This window comes from Choristoneura fumiferana, chromosome 4 (genome assembly GCF_025370935.1).
Source record: "Choristoneura fumiferana chromosome 4, NRCan_CFum_1, whole genome shotgun sequence".
Lineage (NCBI taxonomy): Eukaryota > Metazoa > Arthropoda > Insecta > Lepidoptera > Tortricidae > Choristoneura > Choristoneura fumiferana.
In genome coordinates, this window is record NC_133475.1 from 3,467,251 (window position 1) to 3,489,120 (window position 21,870).

At 36.1% G+C, this 21,870-nt stretch overlaps 1 protein-coding gene across 1 annotated transcript in view; it reads right to left on the minus strand.

Moving 5' to 3' along the window:
• The window catches only part of LOC141427286 (bone morphogenetic protein 1-like), a 101,215-nt gene extending 79,551 nt beyond the window's left edge, over nt 1-21,664 (minus strand). Inside the window, exons 1-2 of the mRNA XM_074086582.1 lie at nt 21,578-21,664; nt 7,150-7,381 (exon numbers count right to left, since the gene is read on the minus strand). Coding sequence (XP_073942683.1) covers nt 7,150-7,336 — 187 coding nt within the window. The 5' untranslated portion in view covers nt 7,337-7,381; nt 21,578-21,664. The remainder of the gene's footprint in view (nt 1-7,149; nt 7,382-21,577) is intronic.
• Between the last annotated feature and the right edge of the window lie 206 nt (nt 21,665-21,870).

The window sequence follows — 21,870 nt, forward strand, 5'->3', positions numbered from 1 at the left end:
CATCTATAATGCGTTCGGATAATAATGTTTCAAGCGGTGTGCACCGACCCTTGCAGAGATCCTTCGTAAAATGAGTGTGATATTTATGAAACGATTTGTCAGATTTTGATGAGCTCGGTTATTTTGTATCATTTTTAGGGCACCTCGAAAGGAAAAAACGGAACCCTTATAGGATCACTTTGTTGTCCGTCCGTCCGAAGTAGTCCCTTGAAGATGTGAAAAAAAAACAAACTTCTAAGCCAGTCCTTGGTAGCACTCATCCTCATTTCTGGTGCCAAGTTAAAGTTTTTTAAACAAACTTTCATTGATGCATATTTATTTTTTGCCGCCAAAATATCCTATTTTTCCTGAACCTGCTTTAACCCAAAAAATACTGACCTCATTTTAATATGACAAAATCGTAATCAAAATTAATGACGAATGAAAGCTTACGAAAGATTAGCCGTTGTGCTACGCCGTAGCATTAAGCGTAGGCTCGTAGCAGGCTCTACGGCTGTGCTACAACTATTCACTATTATGAAGTAACAAGCATTATTACGTAGTTAAAAGGATTATGCTGACTTGGAACATTTCAAATCTACGTTCAGACGAACTGAAAATAGAAATTAGTATTTTTAACAGACTTCAAAATAGGAGGAGCTTAACTTTCCATTGTTTGTATTTTTTTTTAATTGAAATTATATAATGGCGGGAAAAAAACATACGAAAAAAAGGAAGGAGATTCCGCAGACGACGATTAGGTTAAAACCCCCCTGGATAATGTTATGTCAAAGTTCAATATCGCAAAAACTGACGCACTGATATTTATTCAAATTTTAGCTTTCGACTAATGAAACGTATTAAAATCGGTCCCTCCGTTTGAGAGCTATAATGCCGTCAGAAAGACACACATATTTACACATAGTGGTCAAAGTTACAACCTGACAACACTTTTGCGTCGGGGTTAAAAATACGGAATTTCTACTAATCAATTTTTTAACTGATTTCATAACGAGAAGATCTCAGTTAGTCGGAAGTTTTCTAATTGTTTATATCATTTTTTTAATACAATATTCCCAAAAAAATATCTATACCTAAAATTATAATCCTAATGTTTATCCTGTAAGAGCGTTCTCACATTATCCGATCCGATCCGATATCGGTATCGGACGCCGATACGATACGACATCGGGGCAAGCAATATGGTATGAAATATTATCCGACATCGGATCGGATAATCTGAAAGACAGGTACATATTTCATATATTTTACTTATACCCCGATATTGGTATCGGCGTCCGATACCAATATCGGATCGAATAATCTGAAAATGCTCTAAGACCGCAAAGATATCTTTGACGGGTCACTTTTTTATTAAATACCAGCGCTTTCGGAAATACCATTATTGTCAAGAAGAATGCGCCGTAAGAAACTGGGCAGAAAGTCATTTGTTACAATTATTTTTAATAATAAAGTTTTATTTTCTCTCTACGTCCCTACAAACTCCACATAAATATAATTGTTACTCTATCTTAATTATATTATAATCATACCAATACATATTTGCGCCGAATTATTTCTACATGGCAAAATATTTAATACTTGAGAATGCGATCTTTGATGTTTATTAAAAAAAAATCTTAAGCCCCTTACATCAAACAAACGGCAGAGTTCAGTATACTTCTATTAAGTAGGTACTCTACGACCAAAATATGTTGCAAAATTTGATTTGATTATCCTTTGAACTGTACCTAAGTTATTCTCAGTAAATTTAATAAATTGTATGTTTGAATCCGGCTACCACACAAATTTAATTCAAATAACATTTTAGTGTATGCTTTTCATGACTCAAGGTTGTATACGTGCAAGAGAGTCACTTGAACGTACTTTAAGTAATAACCACTGTGTCCACAAATGGTGTGTGTTGTCAGTGATGACACTGATGACAATGCTTGAGACGTGTTCCTTTAATTTTGACCTCTTGGAGAGCCACAGATTTAAGCAACGACCTATGGAGAAACACTATCGCGGTCAATATAGACTATAGCGGTCATTATTAATTTTATGATTTAAATTCGGGTTTTGTTCCGCGTACCTTTATTATACAGAATCAACATCAGTGAGCATGGCGCATGCAACTCAAAGTCAAAGTCAAAATATCTTTATTCAATTTAGGCTACAACAAGCACTTATGAATGTCAAAAAAAACTACCACCGGTTCGGAACAACCTCTGCTGAGAAGAATCCGGCAAGAAACTCAACGAGGTATATTTTTTTTTAACAGATTTACAATATTATTAAATGATATCTATACATCACAAGTATTTAACACAACTTTATTTTTAACACGGTAGGTTCGCTATTTGAAGGGTTCAACTGTGCCGAAGTATCGAGCTTCTCTAAAATCAAGGTACGCGGAACAAAACCCGAAATTAAATCATAAAATGGGTACTTATAGATATCAAAACAATAGGCAGACCGAAGCGAACATGGAGATAGAGTGACGTACCAATGTTTATCGCAGTTTGACAAGAACTCACGTTCGATCGCAGCAAGTAGTTATACGCAAAACAATAAAAAAAAACATATTTGTATGAGACTACGGTCTCACTGACCAGTCAAGTGGTTCGAGTGGCTTCGAACTCACAGGAATTTGCGTATCGACGTCTTACATCACCTAAATGAGGTAGGTACTACAACATCAAAAGCGCTTTGAGTGCTTGCATTTTTGCCGAGTTGGCGAGCAAGGCAAAAAATCGAGCATAGACTCTGGCTGGATTAAATTAATTCAATTTCTGGACGCGGTTTAAAACAAAATTAAAAACGCTCAAAGTGACAGCGCTCTAAATTCAAAACTTTTTACGCTAACGCTCTGGCTAGAAAATGACACTTTTTTTAATTGATTGCTTGATTTTGTTTAACTTTGATTAAAGTGGCGCATTGAGTTCTTTATGTTAGAATTGTTTAGTTGTAGGTGACTTTGCATTTTTGTATACAACATTGAATATATTTTTTAAAGAACTTTTTATTGGTTTCCTTGCCCTGTGACTGTGACTATTACTGATATGAGCTTCTATGGGCGTGTACATGCGTGAACAGGGTCGGTATTTCCATGTCGGTGTTAAATATCCGGGCCGGTAAAGAGTGTCACCCGTCAAAACGAACAAGTCAGTCACATAAATTCTTCTTTTTTTCATTTATTTTTTCTGACCTATGAAACAACCCGTTATCGACCGGACTATCGTAATTTGGCGGTAAAGAAAACTCTTTCATTTTTTAAAATTAATTGATGCTACTTAAAATTCTAATATTTTTTTTCTGTTAATTAGAAAGGTTATTTCTATCGATAAAAAAAGTTTCAAGCATTTCTAAAGTTTTCATCCATTCCCAAATTAAGAACACATAAACGCTCTTTAACAGGACAGTCAAGTGCAATGATATCGACACGGCCAAAGTTACAAAAATATGTATACACGACCTTAATGCTAAGTGCATAAAGTCGTGTGTATATATTTTTGAAACTTTTGCCGTGTCGATATCTTTGCACTTAACTGTACACTCAAAAACATTTTCATTTTTAAAATTGTCATTTATGTATTTCGAGATCTGTGCCAACGTCAAACATTTAAATATAATATAAATACACACAAAAGAAATCGAAAAAGTTAAACATAGAAGACAGAAGATCCCGATCAACAATTAAACAAATAGAGGTGGAAAAAAGTTCAATCGCCATTCGGAATAAATCGGCGAGGGCTGAAAACCGGTATCTGCCGGTATTGTCCGATTTTTACGGTTCGCTTGATGAGGGTCCGCGTTATTGACTTTAAAGGTTTATGGAGTGCCAGATTCCACTTTATGGCAGCGTGTCCGGTCCGTGCCGATAAAATTGTCAGTATTTTACCGATTCAGTCCGGTTAGTTTAGTAAATGTTATCAAAGTCGATGTTGACAGCATGAGTTCTTTTTCATTTCTCATTAAAGTATTTAGTGTACCTAGTGAATTAGTTCCATTCAAAAAGTTATCTGGCTAATTGAGCGTTATAAAAGCTTTTTTATTAAACCATCGTACACAAATTAATAAATGCGTATGTGAGTTATTTTGTCTGTTTGTTACACTTCCACGGCTGAAGTACCTATGAACCAATCGTGATGAAATTTGGTACCTACGGACATAACTTGAGACTCTAAAAAGGGCATTGGATAGTTCTTATTTCATGAAAATGTATGGATAAACGAATTCTTTGCAGACAAAGTCATGTGCAACAGCTAATATTTAATAACTTAGCTTTTTAGCGACCGCCTATTATTGTCTACCTGTTTTTTTTATTTTTCTAATGTCACTATACTGCTTTTGGTGATCAATAAAGAATATTAGTATTGAATATTTGACATGTAAAATTTTTAATTTGTATTGTATTTTATTGTATAATAACTAGTAATGGCAGGTAGAATATAATTGTTCAGATAAGTTTTTAGTCAAATGATAGGTACTTATATTAAGTCATCTTAAGCACAGACTTAAGTAAACGAATCTTACAGGACATACTTCTAGTAATTTATTTACTAGAAGTATGTCCTGTAAGATTCGTTTATTGTCAGATTTCGTGAATCATTTAAATAAATGATCGGTCGATGAATTAATTTGACCAAATTTTTGACTCATTTTAGATTGTATTAAAGCGTTTAACCTCCTTGCTTAAGCCGCTGACCCTGTCCAATGTAAGGCCCTAATTGTTAGGGTATACGTACTGCAAATGAAAAAAGTCATTATATTCTAGGTGCCCTTGGGTTTTATTCAGGGGCTTGTGACCAAGTCACTCTCCATGTTACGACACTGCTAATTTAAAACATTTTGGAAGCTAAGTTGGTATTATGTTTTCATTGTAAAACAAGTGACAGTTGGAACTTAATGAAGACCTAATAACAATCAAAATTAAACCCATCGTACTGTAAACGCAATGCCAAAAGTCTAAAGTTGTTAAAACAGTTCAAAACTGAACTATTCTGGATGCCGAAATAACAAAGAATTAAATTCTACCTCGAGGCTCAGCCATTAAAAAGTGCTAAAACAGAAATCAACGGACGGCGATAAAAAGCAACCCTCTTTCATTGAAATTCTAAAGGATGAGGCTAAAGCGTGGGAGACGAGCGGTGGCAATTTTCATATTGTCACTATTTTCAAAAGTTTGAAAAGTCCGTACCTTAAAATGAATAATTTTTTGAGCGAACTTTAAGGAGATTATTTCAAGGGTCAATCTTGTTGCATTGATTTGAGATACGAGATTTTTTGAAAGGTGTTGCGATATAGGATCCTCGGTGTGGGAATTTTATCAGGATCAACACAGTAGATTAACACAGTATATTTGAAACCGGTGATGATGATGATGATGATGATTTGAGACTAGAGATCGCCAACACGCATCCGAATTACCTATTTCAAAACATCCCTGTCCTTGTTCCAATAGTTTTATAATACGCCTTACTTCTTGACAGTGGATTTGAATTTTGTATTTGTTTAATCATTTTTTTTAATATAACACATAAAAAAACTTACACAATTTCCCAGAAACGAGTTTTTTTTTATAGCCTGTGGTATTATGCAATTCACTAAGTACACAGATATAGAGCTACAAGGCCTTAGAATTTAAACTCTAGAGCCGATATTACTATCTTTCTGTGTCCTAATACTCATCGCCCGGTCATCAAACTATCGATTTATGGTCGCTAACGTGGACTGGAATAACCCAGTTTATATTTTTCTGAATTAAAAGTACGCAAGTCTATCTCCCACGCCATGGGCGTCGCTAGGGGGAGCAGGGAATGACAGCTACCCCCCCTCACCCCTAGAGATTCTAAAAAGTTGCCAAATGTAAAGCAACCAAACCAGTCCTACTTACTTTGACTTGCTTGATCGATCATTCCTGTACGTCGAAACCGAATCTCGAATGAATTCACTCCAATAAATACCTACAATTCATACTTTTTCATCTCTCCTGTTCGGAAAGTTTAATTTTCATGGGTAGATAGCCGAGTGGAAAATTGCGTTTTCATCTCTAGGGTGGAAAGTAATTTTTTTTTAATTTTTCGGTTAGCCACGGAGTCGAAGATAATTGTGTTACGTCAATTACACTTTTTTTTTAAGTTTCGGCATGGCCATCTAGATGCACGTCGTGAACAAGGAGCTTATATACAACACTGGAGGTTGAACGCCGAACATCCGTTTGAAACAAGAAATTTGATCTTTATTACGTCACGAACATATTTCATCTCTTTCTTTACTTAGGTTAAGGAAGAGATGGAAGTCATTCGTGAAATGTGAAAGAGAGAGATGGAATATATTATAAATAAGTAACTAGTAAGTAATAAAAGTCAAACTTCTTCGTTCGGCGTTCAACCTCCAGTTTTGTATATAAGCTCCTTGGTCGTGACCAACTCGATTTTTTTATAGTCAGCCGTGGCAAGTGGCCAGGTCGAAAAGGTACCGTTAGAGGTTGGATATAAATAAATTAAATTTATTATTATTCTCATTTTTTGTAGTATTTTACTTTCCTAGCAGTGTCTAACTCGGGTGAAATAGGTCACTTTCCACCCTTGGTTATCAATCTACTATTCTCATTCTCCATATCAACTTTCCCCCCCTGGGCCATCGGCTGGCGACGCCCTTGTCCCACGCCACTCGTTTTTCAACCTCTCTTATACAACTGTTATTAAAAAATACTATAAAACATACCGACGCTTTAGCTCATCACTCTTCCCGTAGCTTAAATGAAGCTTTGAAATTCGCAGGGCAATCATTCCAATCATAAGGTGTCCACGTCGGATATCCGGGACCGACGCCCCTTACCAACTCGTTTAATTTAATCTACATTTTATTTTAAACGGCGTAACGGGATTTTGTAAAAAGGCCCTCCAAAATCTCGTGATTTTAATTTGGTTACAATATTTGGCGAGCAGACAAGTCAGATGAAAATTAATGTTTATTTATGTAGATGTACAAGTGGCTGGTCGCTGTCTCAGTAGTTGTCACTATTAGAGGTATGTTATAAGCAAAAGAGGTGACAGCTGACAGCAGGGTGTCTTCTATTGAGCATTAACATATCAAACACAAAATGACAAAAAAGTATCGAACAATGTACTGTTTTTATTATTAAAAAAATGCTTTACTTACCAGCTTTACATGGATCCATCCCAAGATCCCCAGAGTCCTTGTGATCTACGTGCAAAGTTATCAGCTCATCTATAGTATACTTGTGGGACTCCCTCCCTTCCTCCGAGCTTACTTCGGACGCGGCGCACGAGAGAACAGTCAGTAACGCGCCGACCGCCGCGGCCGCGTGACGACACCGACACCACATGTTGTTTTATTAAAGCACAGACACTATAACATGGTTTGACGTCACCTGCAACAAAAAAAAAGGTTTGAGACGTTGTCTAGTCAATAAGCAAAATTGTTGCTAAAAACTTAAATACGTTTGAAAAGCAACAGACTCAAAAAATTACAGGTTTCTATGAAATAGTGTTTTAGTAGTTTTAATAATTAATTTTAATTAGGTTTGGGTTATGTATTAGATACTACTAAGTAGATCCTTGACGTTACAAAAGAGATTTTCTTCCAAGACTTGGAATGGGTTTGCTGGTCTTGTGTATTTTACGGGAAAATCTATCACTATCCTAGCATATAACTACCGTTTTTGGTTTTATATCATCAACAATTAAAGAAGTGACAGCAAGCTATCATCTACTGAGTGTTAGCATGTCAAAAACTTTACCTTACATTCATTAACTTTTGTGAACACAAGAAACTTTGTGAAGAATTTTATTGTAGGTAGTTGGTTCACTTTTTGTTATAAAAAGTATAAACAAAACAATTGGATCATATTTTATAGTCAGTTTACGGTATTTCTCAGCTTCAACTAGAAGCCGATGTACTTATAACATTGTTACCGCCTGTAGTTTGCCCAAGAGCATACCAATTAAGTATGCTAAGTATTTAGCCGAGACTTTCGCAAGTTCCTGATTGTTATAGCCAAGGTTATTTCATATGTTCCACGTTATGGAATTGAATATCCTTGATAGATTAAGTTTCACACCTAAGGTTCCATCCTTGAAGCCATTGAAGACTAATTAATTCATTCCACCATTGTTTTGTCATCTCGATTTATTCCAACAAAACAAAGAGAGACGATCGAGGTGTGTGAAAAATGCTCCAAACAAGCCAGCACTACAGTACATTTGTGCAAGTAAAGCTACTGTGGCTACCATAAATTGCATAAGTAAAAGTTTGAATATTTAAACATCGAGCAACAGTTCTTCTTAACGGTTCCAAAACTCTTCAGCATCCATTCGTTTCAAATTTACCGCTGGATAAAACCATGTTTCGCAACAAAAGTTTATATTTTGACGGGGCTCCCGAAATTCATTGAAATTTAACTTTTAATTATAAGATTAGGGTATTAACGCTTGAAAATCTGAAAACAATTAAACTGAATTCGTACAATAGCCATTTAATTAAGCGTTTCAAAAGACCTCTATGTAACCATTTGAGTTTGGGAATACTCGTAGGCACCTATTGTTTACCTACCTACATTCTGTATTATTCGATTTGTTCCAGTGGAATGGATGCAAAGTTTCTGAACTAAGTATCGAATATGCTGAGTGAGATTGCGGTCGGAAGTTTGCGCTCCGTTGAAAATGGTAGCCGGCGAGAATGGAACATTTATCATTTGTACAGTGAACGAGAGATTCTAATTATTAACTTTGTATTAAATTTGAACCAGGTGTAGATATTTGTTGGCGTAGAGCTTCATACGGCAGCTATTTGTTAGACTACACACTAGGTTTCTGCAGTGCTACGGCTATCATAGATGAAAACTCGCGGAAGAAGCATGAAGAAGCATTGGAAATGTGGGGCACACTCAGTTCACACACAAACACAAATAATCACACCCAAATAAAGTCACTCACACACATGTGTGAATTAAAGATAAGGTGACCCGGCGGTATTGTAGCTGGGGGGGATATTGTATCTGAGCCGTCTGATGGCGTCCTAAACGATGCCATGTTCGCTATATTCATGTGTGTTGTGTGAAGACAGTCTGCTGGCGAACACAACGTAAAATGACCGAGGAGAACATGGCGTCGTAAGGACGCCATCAAACAGCAAATATACAATATCCCCCCAGCTACAATCACCTTACCGCGGATAGTTAGTTCTTGCTTACCCTTTAGGTACAGTAAGAATTAGACCACTAATGTCTTTCGGAAATTAACTTCATTTAACCTGTCTAATGTTTCCTGAAAGTTAATGGAATCCAAAATAACACGTCTTATTTACATCTTGTCAATAAACCTAAATCAAAGGCCCAACAATACAAAGCGAACTGTAAAACAACTCGCCAACTTTAGCTAATGGCGAATACCGCAAGACGAGCAGAACACTCTATTTGTCAGCGGACCCCTGTTTTGAGGATTAAATGGTTCCGTCTTAAGTCTGGACAAGGATTAAGTAGGTCTCTGTATGTTTTAAGTTTTTTTTAACAAGCTTTCTCTTTCTTTCAATCTTTTTAGGGTTCCGTAGTCAACTAGGACTAATTAGTCATGTCTCTATAGTTTCGTCATGTCGAAAATAATTAGTCGTGTCTCTAGTTTCGTCATGTCTGTCCGTCTGTCTGTCTGTCAGCGGCTAAGCTCAGAGACCGATAGTACTAGAAAGCTGTAATTTGGCATGAATATACTTATTAGTCACGCCGACAAAGTGGTAGAATAAAAAAGACACTAAAAAAATATTGAAAGCACCTCCCATACACGTAAAGCGGGGGTGATTTTTCTTTTCCCGACTAACCCTATAGTGTGGGGTATCGTTGGATGGGTCTTTTAAAACCATTCGATTCAGTAATCTGTTTGCGAAACATTCAACTTTAAAGTGCAAATTTGCATGAAAATAAAGCCCCTTCTAAAATTTAAACTGTTGGGTGGAAAAGTTTGAAAAAATTCGGGATGGTAGTAAATATATCAAATTACAAGGAATATTATAACGGCTACGATTTATTGAAAATTATTAGTAGTTTAAGAGTAAATAGCAGCCTAAGGTATAAAAATATACCTAAACTTAGAAGATTCCGCTCCGCACACGATACGAAATCCTTACAAAAATATTACTCGACTTTTTCGTAATCGCTACGGAACCCTATCTTGGGCGTGTCCGACACGCTCTTAGCTGGTTTTTTAAGTATTAATTATGGATGTAATGAAAAAAACTGGATAACTCAAGTCTTAAATCGAGTTTAGCTCGACATTTTTCGTGTTATGATGATGAATGTGCATATAAATATAGTACGAGATAAAAGCACGTGCGATGTCGTATCTTTTTGTAAAGAGCTAACTTTTTAGTGGTCCAAGTTTATCAGCAAAAGAATGGTCGTTGCCCCAAAAGACTGATAAGGGGGGTCATGGTCGGCGATAAGGAGTATCCTCACGGAAAAATGTTATTATTTGTCCTGCGAAAGCGGTATCGAACAACATATCTAACGCTATGTTACTTATGTTGCAAGCTTTTGTTCCATAACTTTTTACTGCGTGGTCATTTTTAGAGTTCCGCAGTCAACAAGTTACATACCCTTTTGAATTTGAATAAAAATATCTGCCCCGACCTGTTATCGAACCCGGGACCGCAAGTTTCGCAGTCAAGTGAGACTGGGGCTATCCGATTGTATAAAAGAATACATTTTCCTACCTTGTCGCGACAAATTAATTACTTAAATGTTTAAAAAAAACTCTTGGCTCTAAATATCATTACTACTGAAAAGTAGGGATAATTTTTCTGTTTTATCCCTTGGTCCAGTCAAAATCAAAGATATAATTACGCTTACAGCATAGCTTGTCGCTGTCATTATATATTTGAACCTTTGTAAACTTCCCTTTTTTTGTCTTTGAAGCCCTACAAAGAAATATCTAAGAGGTTAGTAGACGTTACAGGGGACCGAAGAGGTGGCAGCTTCCTCGGACAAATATTTAGCTTAGCTATTCAAAGAGGAAACGCTGCCAGCATCGGGGGGTACTTTAAGTACATAGTTGGTTTTATTTTTATTTTATGTAAGTATTTTAAGTTTAGGATAATTTTATGTAAAAAGATACAATTTGATTGTACTATTTTCTGTTTTATTAAATAATCAAGGTACTTATTATCATTTGAATCTATGTGTAAAATTGTCAGAACGCCAAGTGACTAGGTACATACTACAGTCACTATAGTACCAATATCTGACACAACAAGCGTGCATAAATATCTGATACGACTCTATTTCTAGGGCCAGAAGGACCTGTCAGATAATTATTGCATGCTGCACTGTAGCAGAAAATGCTGGTGAAAGTACTATAGTGTAAAGATTATCTTCCACGACTGTAGCGTTGGACATATCGTTCAAAAATATTGCGGGTATGTGAAAACCCTTTGTCGATCCTTTAGCGAAACATTGCTGTAAAGTTATTCCACCGGTCTGTTATTTTCTGTTATCTTATGTGACGGATACTTATGATGCTGTTTCTGTTTATTTTGTTTTTACTTACCTATGTCTCGTGAAATGACAGAAATTTAGTAGAAAGTGGTGAACCTTGAAATACTACACACTTATTATCCCCTGGACATATTTTGATGTTTTGACTCAGTATTTAAATACTCTAACTGTCCCGACTATTGCCATTACCGAAAGCATTTGCTATCGTTCCCAACACAAAGAAAGCTCTAGCTCTATTATTGGAATATGTATATCTTATCACTAGCAGATAGTACTGACCGGCGCGCCACTACTGCTTGCGATAAAAAGGGTCGTATTACAAAATGCGTGTCGAGCAAAAACAAACATAATGTTAGGAGTTGTAGGGTTGATTTACCAGTGAAGCTGTATTGTCGGTTGGTGGGTAAAAATAGGAGGAAAGGGTCAAAGAACGAGGTGATTACAATGAATATTGCCAGTCCTTAGAATATCACGTTTTTGTTTGAGTAATGAATTTGTATGTGCGTACTTATTAATAGTAAACAGTAGTCACCTGTCATTCTACATATTTCTCTTGTTCCCTGTAGGTACATACTTAACCACTTTACATAATCAGCACTGGTAAAGGTTATTTTATTTCCTAAATAAATTAGGTCCTGGCACTTTGGCAGATCAGCGAAAAACAATTAAAAAACGAAGATCAAAGATCGCTAAATACATAATCTTAAAATTATTCATTTGAAAATAAAAATTACATTACATTTTCTTACAAAATGTTACGAACAAACTTCTACTTGACACACGAAAACTTCTCAGCTAATTCGCAACTTGAATAACCTCAAATTCCAAATTTCTCTAATGTCGAGAAAAACTTGGTTGATTTTTTTGAAATGCTTAAAGACCTTAATTTATAATCAGGCTCAGTCATGGTCGGATTAAAAAGTTTAAATTACATTGCAGTGTCTGAAAGTCATTAGAATTCCGAAGGATACTAAACAAAAACAAAATGAGATATTTGCAGATTGTCTTACGCATAGTTTGGATGTTAATAAAGGCGATGGACAGGTTAAAGAACTACTTTTTCATCACTTGTTAAGGCTTGCTTAAGGTAATGTTATAAAATGAAATAATTATGATTATGATGTATTGATTGATTGTGATTTTAATTTCAACTTTTAAAAAAAGGTTAAAAAGGTACAATTGAAGTTACACTAAGCTAACCTAAAAATAAATGAATTATATATACAATTCCCCCAAGTCTTGTCTCTGAGGAAGAGTGCCCATAAGGCTGGCTGCATTTCCGCGCTGGATCGTGATTCCAATACGTTGGGCGAGAAATGCACCAGCCCTAGCCCTATGGTCATTGGTAATTTTTTTTTTTTATTACTTTATATATTACTAATTTACTTTAAATTGTATGAGTTTTCTTATTGTTTTCCTACTATTAAATGTCATGTTTCATTCTTGCTAACTTTTGAAAAACTTTAGCTTGCACTTTTAAATTTGACAAAACCAATTTCTTAAAACGTTAAAAAAACTTAATCAAAAAATCGTTGAGCACGCGTACTGCTTAAAAAACGTCACTTTTAAATTTTAAGGCATATTTTTTAATTTATTCGTTTAATCTTAAAAAAATACACGTTATTTTTTATTCAGAATGACATAATGAATGGTGATTGTTTATTGAAATATTTGGGCTAAAAATAGAAAAATACTATTGTTTCGAAACGCAGTGGACATAATTTTTGAGGGCTACTATCGCAGTATTGAATACCAAATGAGATTTTTTAGATAGGAAGGAAATTCATACGAACCCCGGTTAAGGAAACACGTAACACTACTTAGAAAATATTTGGAGACATTATAAAAAATTTTAAAAATGTTTTTTTTTTAACTGTTCCTCCATCGAGTTCACGGGTGGATGTCTAGTGGACGAAAGCCGTTCTGTAACATGATGCAAATGTAAATAAATAGCTCAGCTTAATTTGGGACTAGATCAATTGACGTAAATTGTCCAATGATATTATTTCATTTTCAGTACTGTATCCCCAGTTATTTGTACGTAGGTTACAAGTAAACAATTGGGAACAGATGTACCTCCATGTTTTTAGCAATAAATATGAGTAGATTATCTAAGCACGCCGATATTGCTTTTGTTGTTTAAAATAAAGCACTTCGTAACTTGTTTTGATAACTTTTGATTGATCACGATGTCAAACATGCTAAAATGATTGGGGCTTTCGATAAGCTGCAATGTTCTGTTCATTTTTTCCGTCACTTCTAGTATTTACCACCCTTTGCTATGACGTAATACGTTATTGCTCCCTCCCCCCCTACTTACTCTTAAGACGATGACAACCGACAATGATTTTTATAAGCGCCTCTCGTCACACATATTGTCGGTTGTCTGTAATAAGCTGATGAATCTTGAATACTATGTAGATTAAATGATGTATTTGAAAAAAAATGGGTGAAAAAATAGAATGTTCCAACTTTAGGGTATTTTTTTCTTTAAATATATAATTATGTGATTAAGGGGATACATATTTTTTAAAATAAATATGAGGTATATAGGTATTGCTATATGTCACAAAAATGTTTGTACGAAATTTGAAATCTGTGCATTGAATTCTTGGAAAAAAACCAGTTTTAGGGCTAATTCGATGCCGAACGTAGCAGTAGAAGGTTAAAACTTTGTGCTTAGTTGTTATACTCGTATATTTATAAGTTATCTTTTGGATATAGCTTCAATCAACAAGCTTAGGGGCAATTTTCAAAGGATATCTTGCTCTACTCTTTCTCAACCGTGTATACAAACAAATTTTGAAACTTCTACTAAAGCGGCTACGCACTACGTCCAATCCGAATCCGTGAATATACGGTTCCGAGCACTTGTAGAACTATTTGTATAGTAAAAACTCAATCGGAGAGAAATCGGATCATGGAAACATACAAATAGTTTTACGACTGCTCCGAACCGGCTTTACACGAATTCGGATCGAACGTAGTGCGTAACCGCTTTTAAAAAACAAACGAACGTTGCAAAAACACGCAAAAAATGACTCCTGACTCTTGACTGATGATGATGATAAATGAATGAGATGATGATGAATGAATGATGATGATGATGATGAAATGACCTTTTTGTTTATATTCCAAAAATAACTTCAACATTTTTAATTACAAAAGCCAAGATAACCTTCAAAAATTGTCAGCGCCCGCGTCACATTCTCGACGTAGTTAGTAACGATGAAATTATACAAATTGCTTGGGATGAAATTTAAACGGCACCCGCGGCACGCCGGCGCCATAAATCTCAGGTGACGTACTGAATACACGCGTGTACTGTGACAGAAATGAACAATGTACGTGTTACACTTATGTGTAGGTACACGTTAGGCTTTGGTTCCCCTTCAGAATTGGCAACAGGCCCGCGACATCGTTTGCGAAGAATATGTTTATCGCTATCCCGCGGGTAGTTTTTACCCGACTGCGAAGAAGGAGGGTTATGTGTCTGACGCGTATGTATGTATGTCTATTCCTATGTCCTCTCGTTACTACTCAACGGCTTAACTGGTTTTGATAAATGATACGTCATTGGGTTCGTGTTAATGACGCGAGTGACACTGGGTACATTTAATTCTTAAAAAATCAAAATGGCGGATTTTTGGCGCCAAATTGTAAGTTTCAAAAAAATTTTTTTATTCAAACCTATCAAGTGGGGTATCAAATGAAAGCTAATAATTAAGCCCATTCTAAAAATATATAGGTTATAACCGTTTTCATATATCATTTTCACAGAAAAGTGTGAAATAAAATAATAAATTAAAAAAATCTAAAACCCGACTGCCTTAAAAAATACTAAAAAGAAGAAAACAAGCCTAGTGGGCTAGAACTTTGTTAAGTAGCTAACTTAAAGTTCAACAGTCGGGACCCATTTAAATCGTGACGCTCAAAAATTCTTACCTAATGGGTCCCAACTGTTGAACTGTAAGTTAGCTACTTAACAAAGTTCTAGCCCACTAGGCTTGTTCTCTTCTTTTTAGTATTTTTTAAAGCAGTCGGGTTTTTTTGATTTTTTTAATTTATTATTTTATTTAGGATATCTATCGCAGATAGGTTGTCAGCGTAAGATCCAGGGACCAACCAACGAGAGATTATAAGAAATTAGACAGCTGCCTAACCTAACCGCTCTACACAAACAGAGCAGGGGCTTGCGTTGACTAGGACATAAGTATAGAATGGAGCCCTCTCGATTACCACATGCTCGGCGCAGTAGCAAGTGCTACAAGAAACGCTGAGAGACCGTTGCTCAGATTTAAGGACTGGGGGCTACTACGAAATTCGAAAATTGAAGTTCGTACGTACCGTCCCTCTCACTCTCGTATAAATAATAAAGCGTCAGCGGAACGGCAAGATTCGAAGTTCGAATTTTGCACTTCGTAGTATAGCCTGTGCTCAGCGAGATATGGCCAGCTATAAAATTTACCACTATGAATGGGAAAAGCTAGCAGAATAAGGTAACTAGCTTATAAAACTTGAAAAAGAAAAAGTTGAAAGTTGTGCCACATAAATTATGTTCTTTCTTCTAATATCTCAAAAAGGGCTGGACCGATTTTTATCAACCATAGCTAAAAACCTACGCAAAAAACTCGCTCGCTTTTACGTAAAAAAACGTATTATAATTTGTCTATCCGTTTAAGAACTACGATACCACACAGACAGAGAGACATGGGGATCAAACTTATAACACCCCTCTTTTATTATGTTGTTTCTAAAGTTTATATTATAGATAAGCAAAATGATTTTTTTTTTCAAAAAACTTCCGTGCACAAATTCGACTCGCACTGGCCTGTTTCTATTTCATTGTTATCGGATCTACTTAAGTTAATATACTTACACACAGTTCCGCTCAATACGTCAAGTAATTTGTGCAATACGACTCATAGATTTGATTACATAGTTACAATTGTAGCTAATAAAAGCGAGTTAAAAAGTAACCTACGTCCGCCCGCTCAAATAGTACGCGTGGGCTCCTGCCAGAAAAATACAACTGTCTTGTTCTGACCGCGACATTTGGCCAAATCAGAAAGACAGTTTTATTAGACAGCCGGATAAGTTAGCGGTTGGTGAACTATAAGTGTCGTGGGATCATCTTTCTAATCTACTGGAGGAGTGCTCTGTTCGACCTGTATGTAAGTGAGAATGTTAGATTTCGGTAGGTAGATCAGTTTCGTTTGCGTGAACGTAACGAATAGTTGGTATTTCGTTGGAATTTCGTGTTTCTAGACTTAGCGGTAACTAGGGATTGCAATCCCGCTGCTCATTCAATCCCGCGGGATTGATATGCGAGATTACGCAATCCCCTGGTGATTCAGTTTCTACTCATCATCATCATCATCATCCCAGCCTATATACGTCCCACTGCTGGGCACGGCACAGGCCTCCTCTCAGAACAAGAGAGAAATTTACCACGAGCTTTGCGGTGAAGGAAAACATCGTGAGGAAACCTGCACAAACCTGCGAAGCAATTCAATGGTGCGTGTGAAGTTCCCAATCCGCACTGGGCCCGCGTGGGAACTACGGCCCAAGCCCTCTTGTTCTGAGAGGAGGCCAGTTTCTACTATACATAATAAATTAAAATATACTCAGCGGCACAAAATTTGGCCCACCCTTCATACAAAATTAGCGATTCTGCATACACTTGAGGGCCAGATTTTTTGCCGCTCAGTATACAGGATGAAATTTAAACCGTGAATCCAAATTAGTGTTTCATGCTCCCCATTGACCCATTTGTTGAAAAAAGTATGAAGAAAAGCCGTGGTGGCCGTGGTGGTTTGACCTATGGCCTCTCAAGCAGAGGATCGTGGGTTCAAACCCCGGCTCGCACCTCTGAGTTTATCGAAATTCATGTGCGGAGTTACATTTGAAATTTACCACGAGCTTTACCGTGAAGGAAAACATCGTGAGGAAACCTGTACATACCTGCGAAGCAATTCAATTGTGTGTGTAAAGTTCCCAATCGGGTCCGCGTGGGAACTACTGCCCAAGCTCTCTCATCTGAGAGGAGGCCTGTGCCCAGCAGTGGGACGTATATAGGCTGGGATGATACATTGTTCAAATTAAATCATGAAGTCAATGTATGGAGACCGAAAACTTTTTCAGACTATTTTCAACAAATGGGTCAATGCTGACTACGAAGCTTGAGGTCCCGGGTTCGAATCCCGGCCGGGGCAGATATTTGTATGCATAATACGAATGTTTGTTCTCGGTATTGGATGTTTAATATGTATTTAAGTATGTATTTATCTATATAAGTATGTTTATCCGTTGCCTAGTGTCCATAGTACAAGCTTCGCTTAGTTTGGGACTAGGTCAATTGGTGTCAAGTGTCCCATGATATTTTATTTATTTATTTAATGCATTATATAGTACGGCATTAACTGAGCATGACACACTAATTGATTGGACTCACGATTTATATTCTATGTACGAATGAGAGCTACATTTAATGAAACCTGCGTGTAATGTTATACAGGATAAAGTTTTTTGGCAATTAGTGTAATTCCTCCAACTTTTAAAGCGTTGTGGAATGAAAAAGTTTCAGTAACGCTTTTATCATTCCAGAGTGTATTTGCTGAGTTGCCTAACTTTAGGTTAATTGAAATCTAGACCGCTATCTGAAGTTCACGCAGAGGACCCTCGAGGTCTTTAGGGTATCTTGACCCTGATTCAGAGCCTATTTTAAGTACCATTAGCTATAAAAAAGTTTAAAAACTAGGTATATGTAGGTATAGTGACGGAAAAGTTTTTTTTTACATAAAGCTGACCCATGATTAACGCATCATCGTCTGTATACGTCCCAGTGCAAGGCACAGACCTCCTCTCGGAATGAGAGGGCTTGGGCTGAAGTTCGCAGGCTCAGTGCGGATTGGGAACTTTACACACTATTGAAAGAAAGAAAGAACTAAAATAATTTCCTTGCTCACCCGCGACCTTACGATAGCTAAGCTTATGCAAAATATGCGTGTTCATGCAGTTCCTCCACCTCCACACTGTAAGAACACACACAAATCACACAAACCCATCTATCACCACCACCACACTACACTGACGCGTTTCGAACTCAAACAGAGCTCATCTTCAGAGTGACACAACCGTACACCATGCTACCAGTTGTTAGACTAACGAACCACAACCACCGTTTTAACTTGTCACTGTAACTCCCCAAGTACCCACATACGTTTTATGAAACAAAACAAAACTACCCACAAATTATTAATAAAATTTTTTAACCGTCCTTCAAAACTACCTTGATTTTTTATTTATTTACTGTCAAGGCATGTTTTATTAACTACCATTGCTGAAATTTCAATAAATTAAGAAAGAAAGATTTATTTGGTTCCATCAGTACAGTAATAAGACTAAAACATCAAAACTAACAATAAAAACTAAGTTACGTGGTGACACGACAGGACACCACAAAGGCCTCCACTCTACATGTGTTGCCTTGCCACACGTAATGTACACCACCGCTGGTTTTCTGTGGAGCCCACATTGAATTTCTTCACGGATGTATTTCCTCGCGGTGTATTCCTACAGCGGAAAGCTCATGATAAATTGCAAATATAAGATTAGGTAAAGAATGGTAAGATTTTGTCATAGTCAAAAGTCTGAAAGGTTTTATAGAAATAGTATCCATTTGTTCAATTTTCATTTCAAGAAATTTAATAACCAGACTTTAAAATAGAGATAGACGTACGGAATTAGTTGAAATCCATATCACTATAATATCATATAGCTCTTATAAGAGAAAAATGTGAGATACTGATTGACAGCATAAGCCACTGAATCTAGAGACATTAAATTAGCCTATTCCTGTGGCCTCTAAAGCAGATCGTCTGTTAAAATCAAGGGTCGCAACACTGATTTTTTTTAAATTCATATTTAAAATTACATCTCAAATATTTACCACGAGCTTACGGTGAATGAAATACATCGTGAGGAAACCTGCTAAGCATCTCTAAAAGCCTATAGCTCCTATAGCTTCTTTCTAATTCAATAAATATGGAAAATTGTTCATCGGTGCGTGAGGTCTCTACCGAAAATTAGACCTCACTGACTCTTACTCATAGTGCAATTTAAATTGTAAATGTGTGTTTGTACTCATTACTATTTTGTCCACTACGACAAAGTTCTAAGTTTCGTTTTGTGCGACTGTAAAATTGAATCTTAAAATATTATTTCAGGGTAGAGTTTCGACTGTCTTCAAATGAGGAATAGGACGTTGTAAAGCTATGCGGATCTAACGTGCTCTGTACCATGACATGCCGGCTTTAAATTTGATTTGTGGACCAAGGAGTGTTGAAATACATATAACGTTACAATTATTATGCTAATTGTATCATTGTATAAACGAACAATTAATTTATCAACGGATTTACCTACGACCACGGCAACTGTAACGCTGCCGAAACGTCGAGGTAAATATTAATTGTGTAAGAATAGCGTGATAAGTCCCGTATATGGTATTTTGACTATGAGTGAGAATCACGAAAGTTTAAAACGTTATGTTTCTTATTTAGTCACTTATTACGCACGCGCTTTATAGCACGCAGCACGGAATACTGAAGACGTGGGTTTCTCTGGTTTTTCTGTGCATCTATGTTTCAGATTGTATTTTCGATGTGGATTTCATGGGATGACCGTAAAAGTAACTAAATTTGGAATTTAAATAAAAAATACAAAAAGACTCCAAAAACCAATTTTAAGCTTTGCTTAGTTTGGGCCTAGGTCAATCATTGGTATCATTTGTCCCATATTGTTGTTACCTTCCATAGCAAGCGAAGCGGCCTCCGTACATACAATACGTAGAGTCCGTTAATATTCACAATAGCGATCACCTCTGACAAAAAAATATGACCCTAAAATGTGCAATAATGGGTAAAAAATTATACAATGTAGAGTGGGCCAAATTTTGTGCCGCTGAGTATATTTTTTTTATGAATGATAACAAACATAACGTCTTTGCTATTTGCTGACCAACTAACTTATTCTTATAATTGGTAACACCCCTTATTCCTCGTAGTACTACCAACTAGTTCCACCAGTGGTACCTGAAGGAATTGTCTTTCCTCGTGGTACCACTGAATAAAAATTGTTGCTCTACCTACTAGCAATAAAATAAAAACTTAGGTCTTTTATTTCGAATGCCTATATCCACATCCACACGCAAGAATGAATTAAGACAATAATATTTTACTGAAATCAGTCTACACATTACCACAGTAGCTTTAATGTGACCGAAACGTCAAGGTAATTTTAGCAAAAAAATATTTTACCTGTTATAACATGGTCTTAGTTCATTAATCACGTCATGTCAATTAAGAAACGTTTATTTTAAATATGAAACGGGATGCTTTCAATTTAAAACGAGCTTGCACGCCTCGTAGAGTCCCTTAAGGTATTTATCATAAGTTTATAAAACTTCACAGTCAACTCTAAAAACGTTGCTGATATCTCTTATTTATCGAATTTTCGAATATTCTTAGAAGACAAAAGAACACTAAAGAGATAAGGTTATCGTGCAGTTGTTTAGTTATGAGACCGAGTAGGACCACGCATTTGATGAATAAATAATGTCTGTTTTGGACTAAACTTGCGATTACTAGATCATCTCGTTGGCCTAGTTTAGGCAATGATCCATTTACGTAGTTAAACCTAAATAACGAATGATTCATTTAACTGTTTTTTCTTCAAGTACAGTACTTAGTTTTATAGTATGTGCGTATTGTATTGGCTTTTCTAATAGTTACTTCTTTACTTACTTTATTATTTTGATAAATTGAATAATTAATTTCCGGAGCTCGTTTTAACTTTCTTATAACAAAGAAAATACTTTAATAACTATGTCATTAAAAGAAAGCCTTGAGACATGAAAAGAGTCTCTTGATTAAAAATAAAATTTCTTTTCGATATAAATGGCCAGTGACAACTTTTTTAAAAGTTCCTGGCTGTTTAAAAAAGAAAAAAAAAGTTAGTGAACAGTGGATGTTACAAATGAGGGTTTATTTTATATTTTTTTTAAATACTGTCGTAACTTACTGTGTTGTATTGTTTAGACAATCCGGTCACAGTCACTAGCACCGACGGTAGGACACGCGTGGCGTCCCGCGGTCAACTGACACCGCGTCACACTCCAAAGCTTGTACTGGCAGCAAATGCAGTAAAGATTACTTATTAATTGCTCTGAATGTTATTTTTCAACTTATTTTGTCATCTATTTTACGTTTAAAAATTGGTATGTAGCATTTTGGTAAGAAGTTATTTATTTTAGGTAGTTATTTTATTTTTAAGTAAGAAGGCAGTTATTTATGCACGCATACTAAGTACTACGA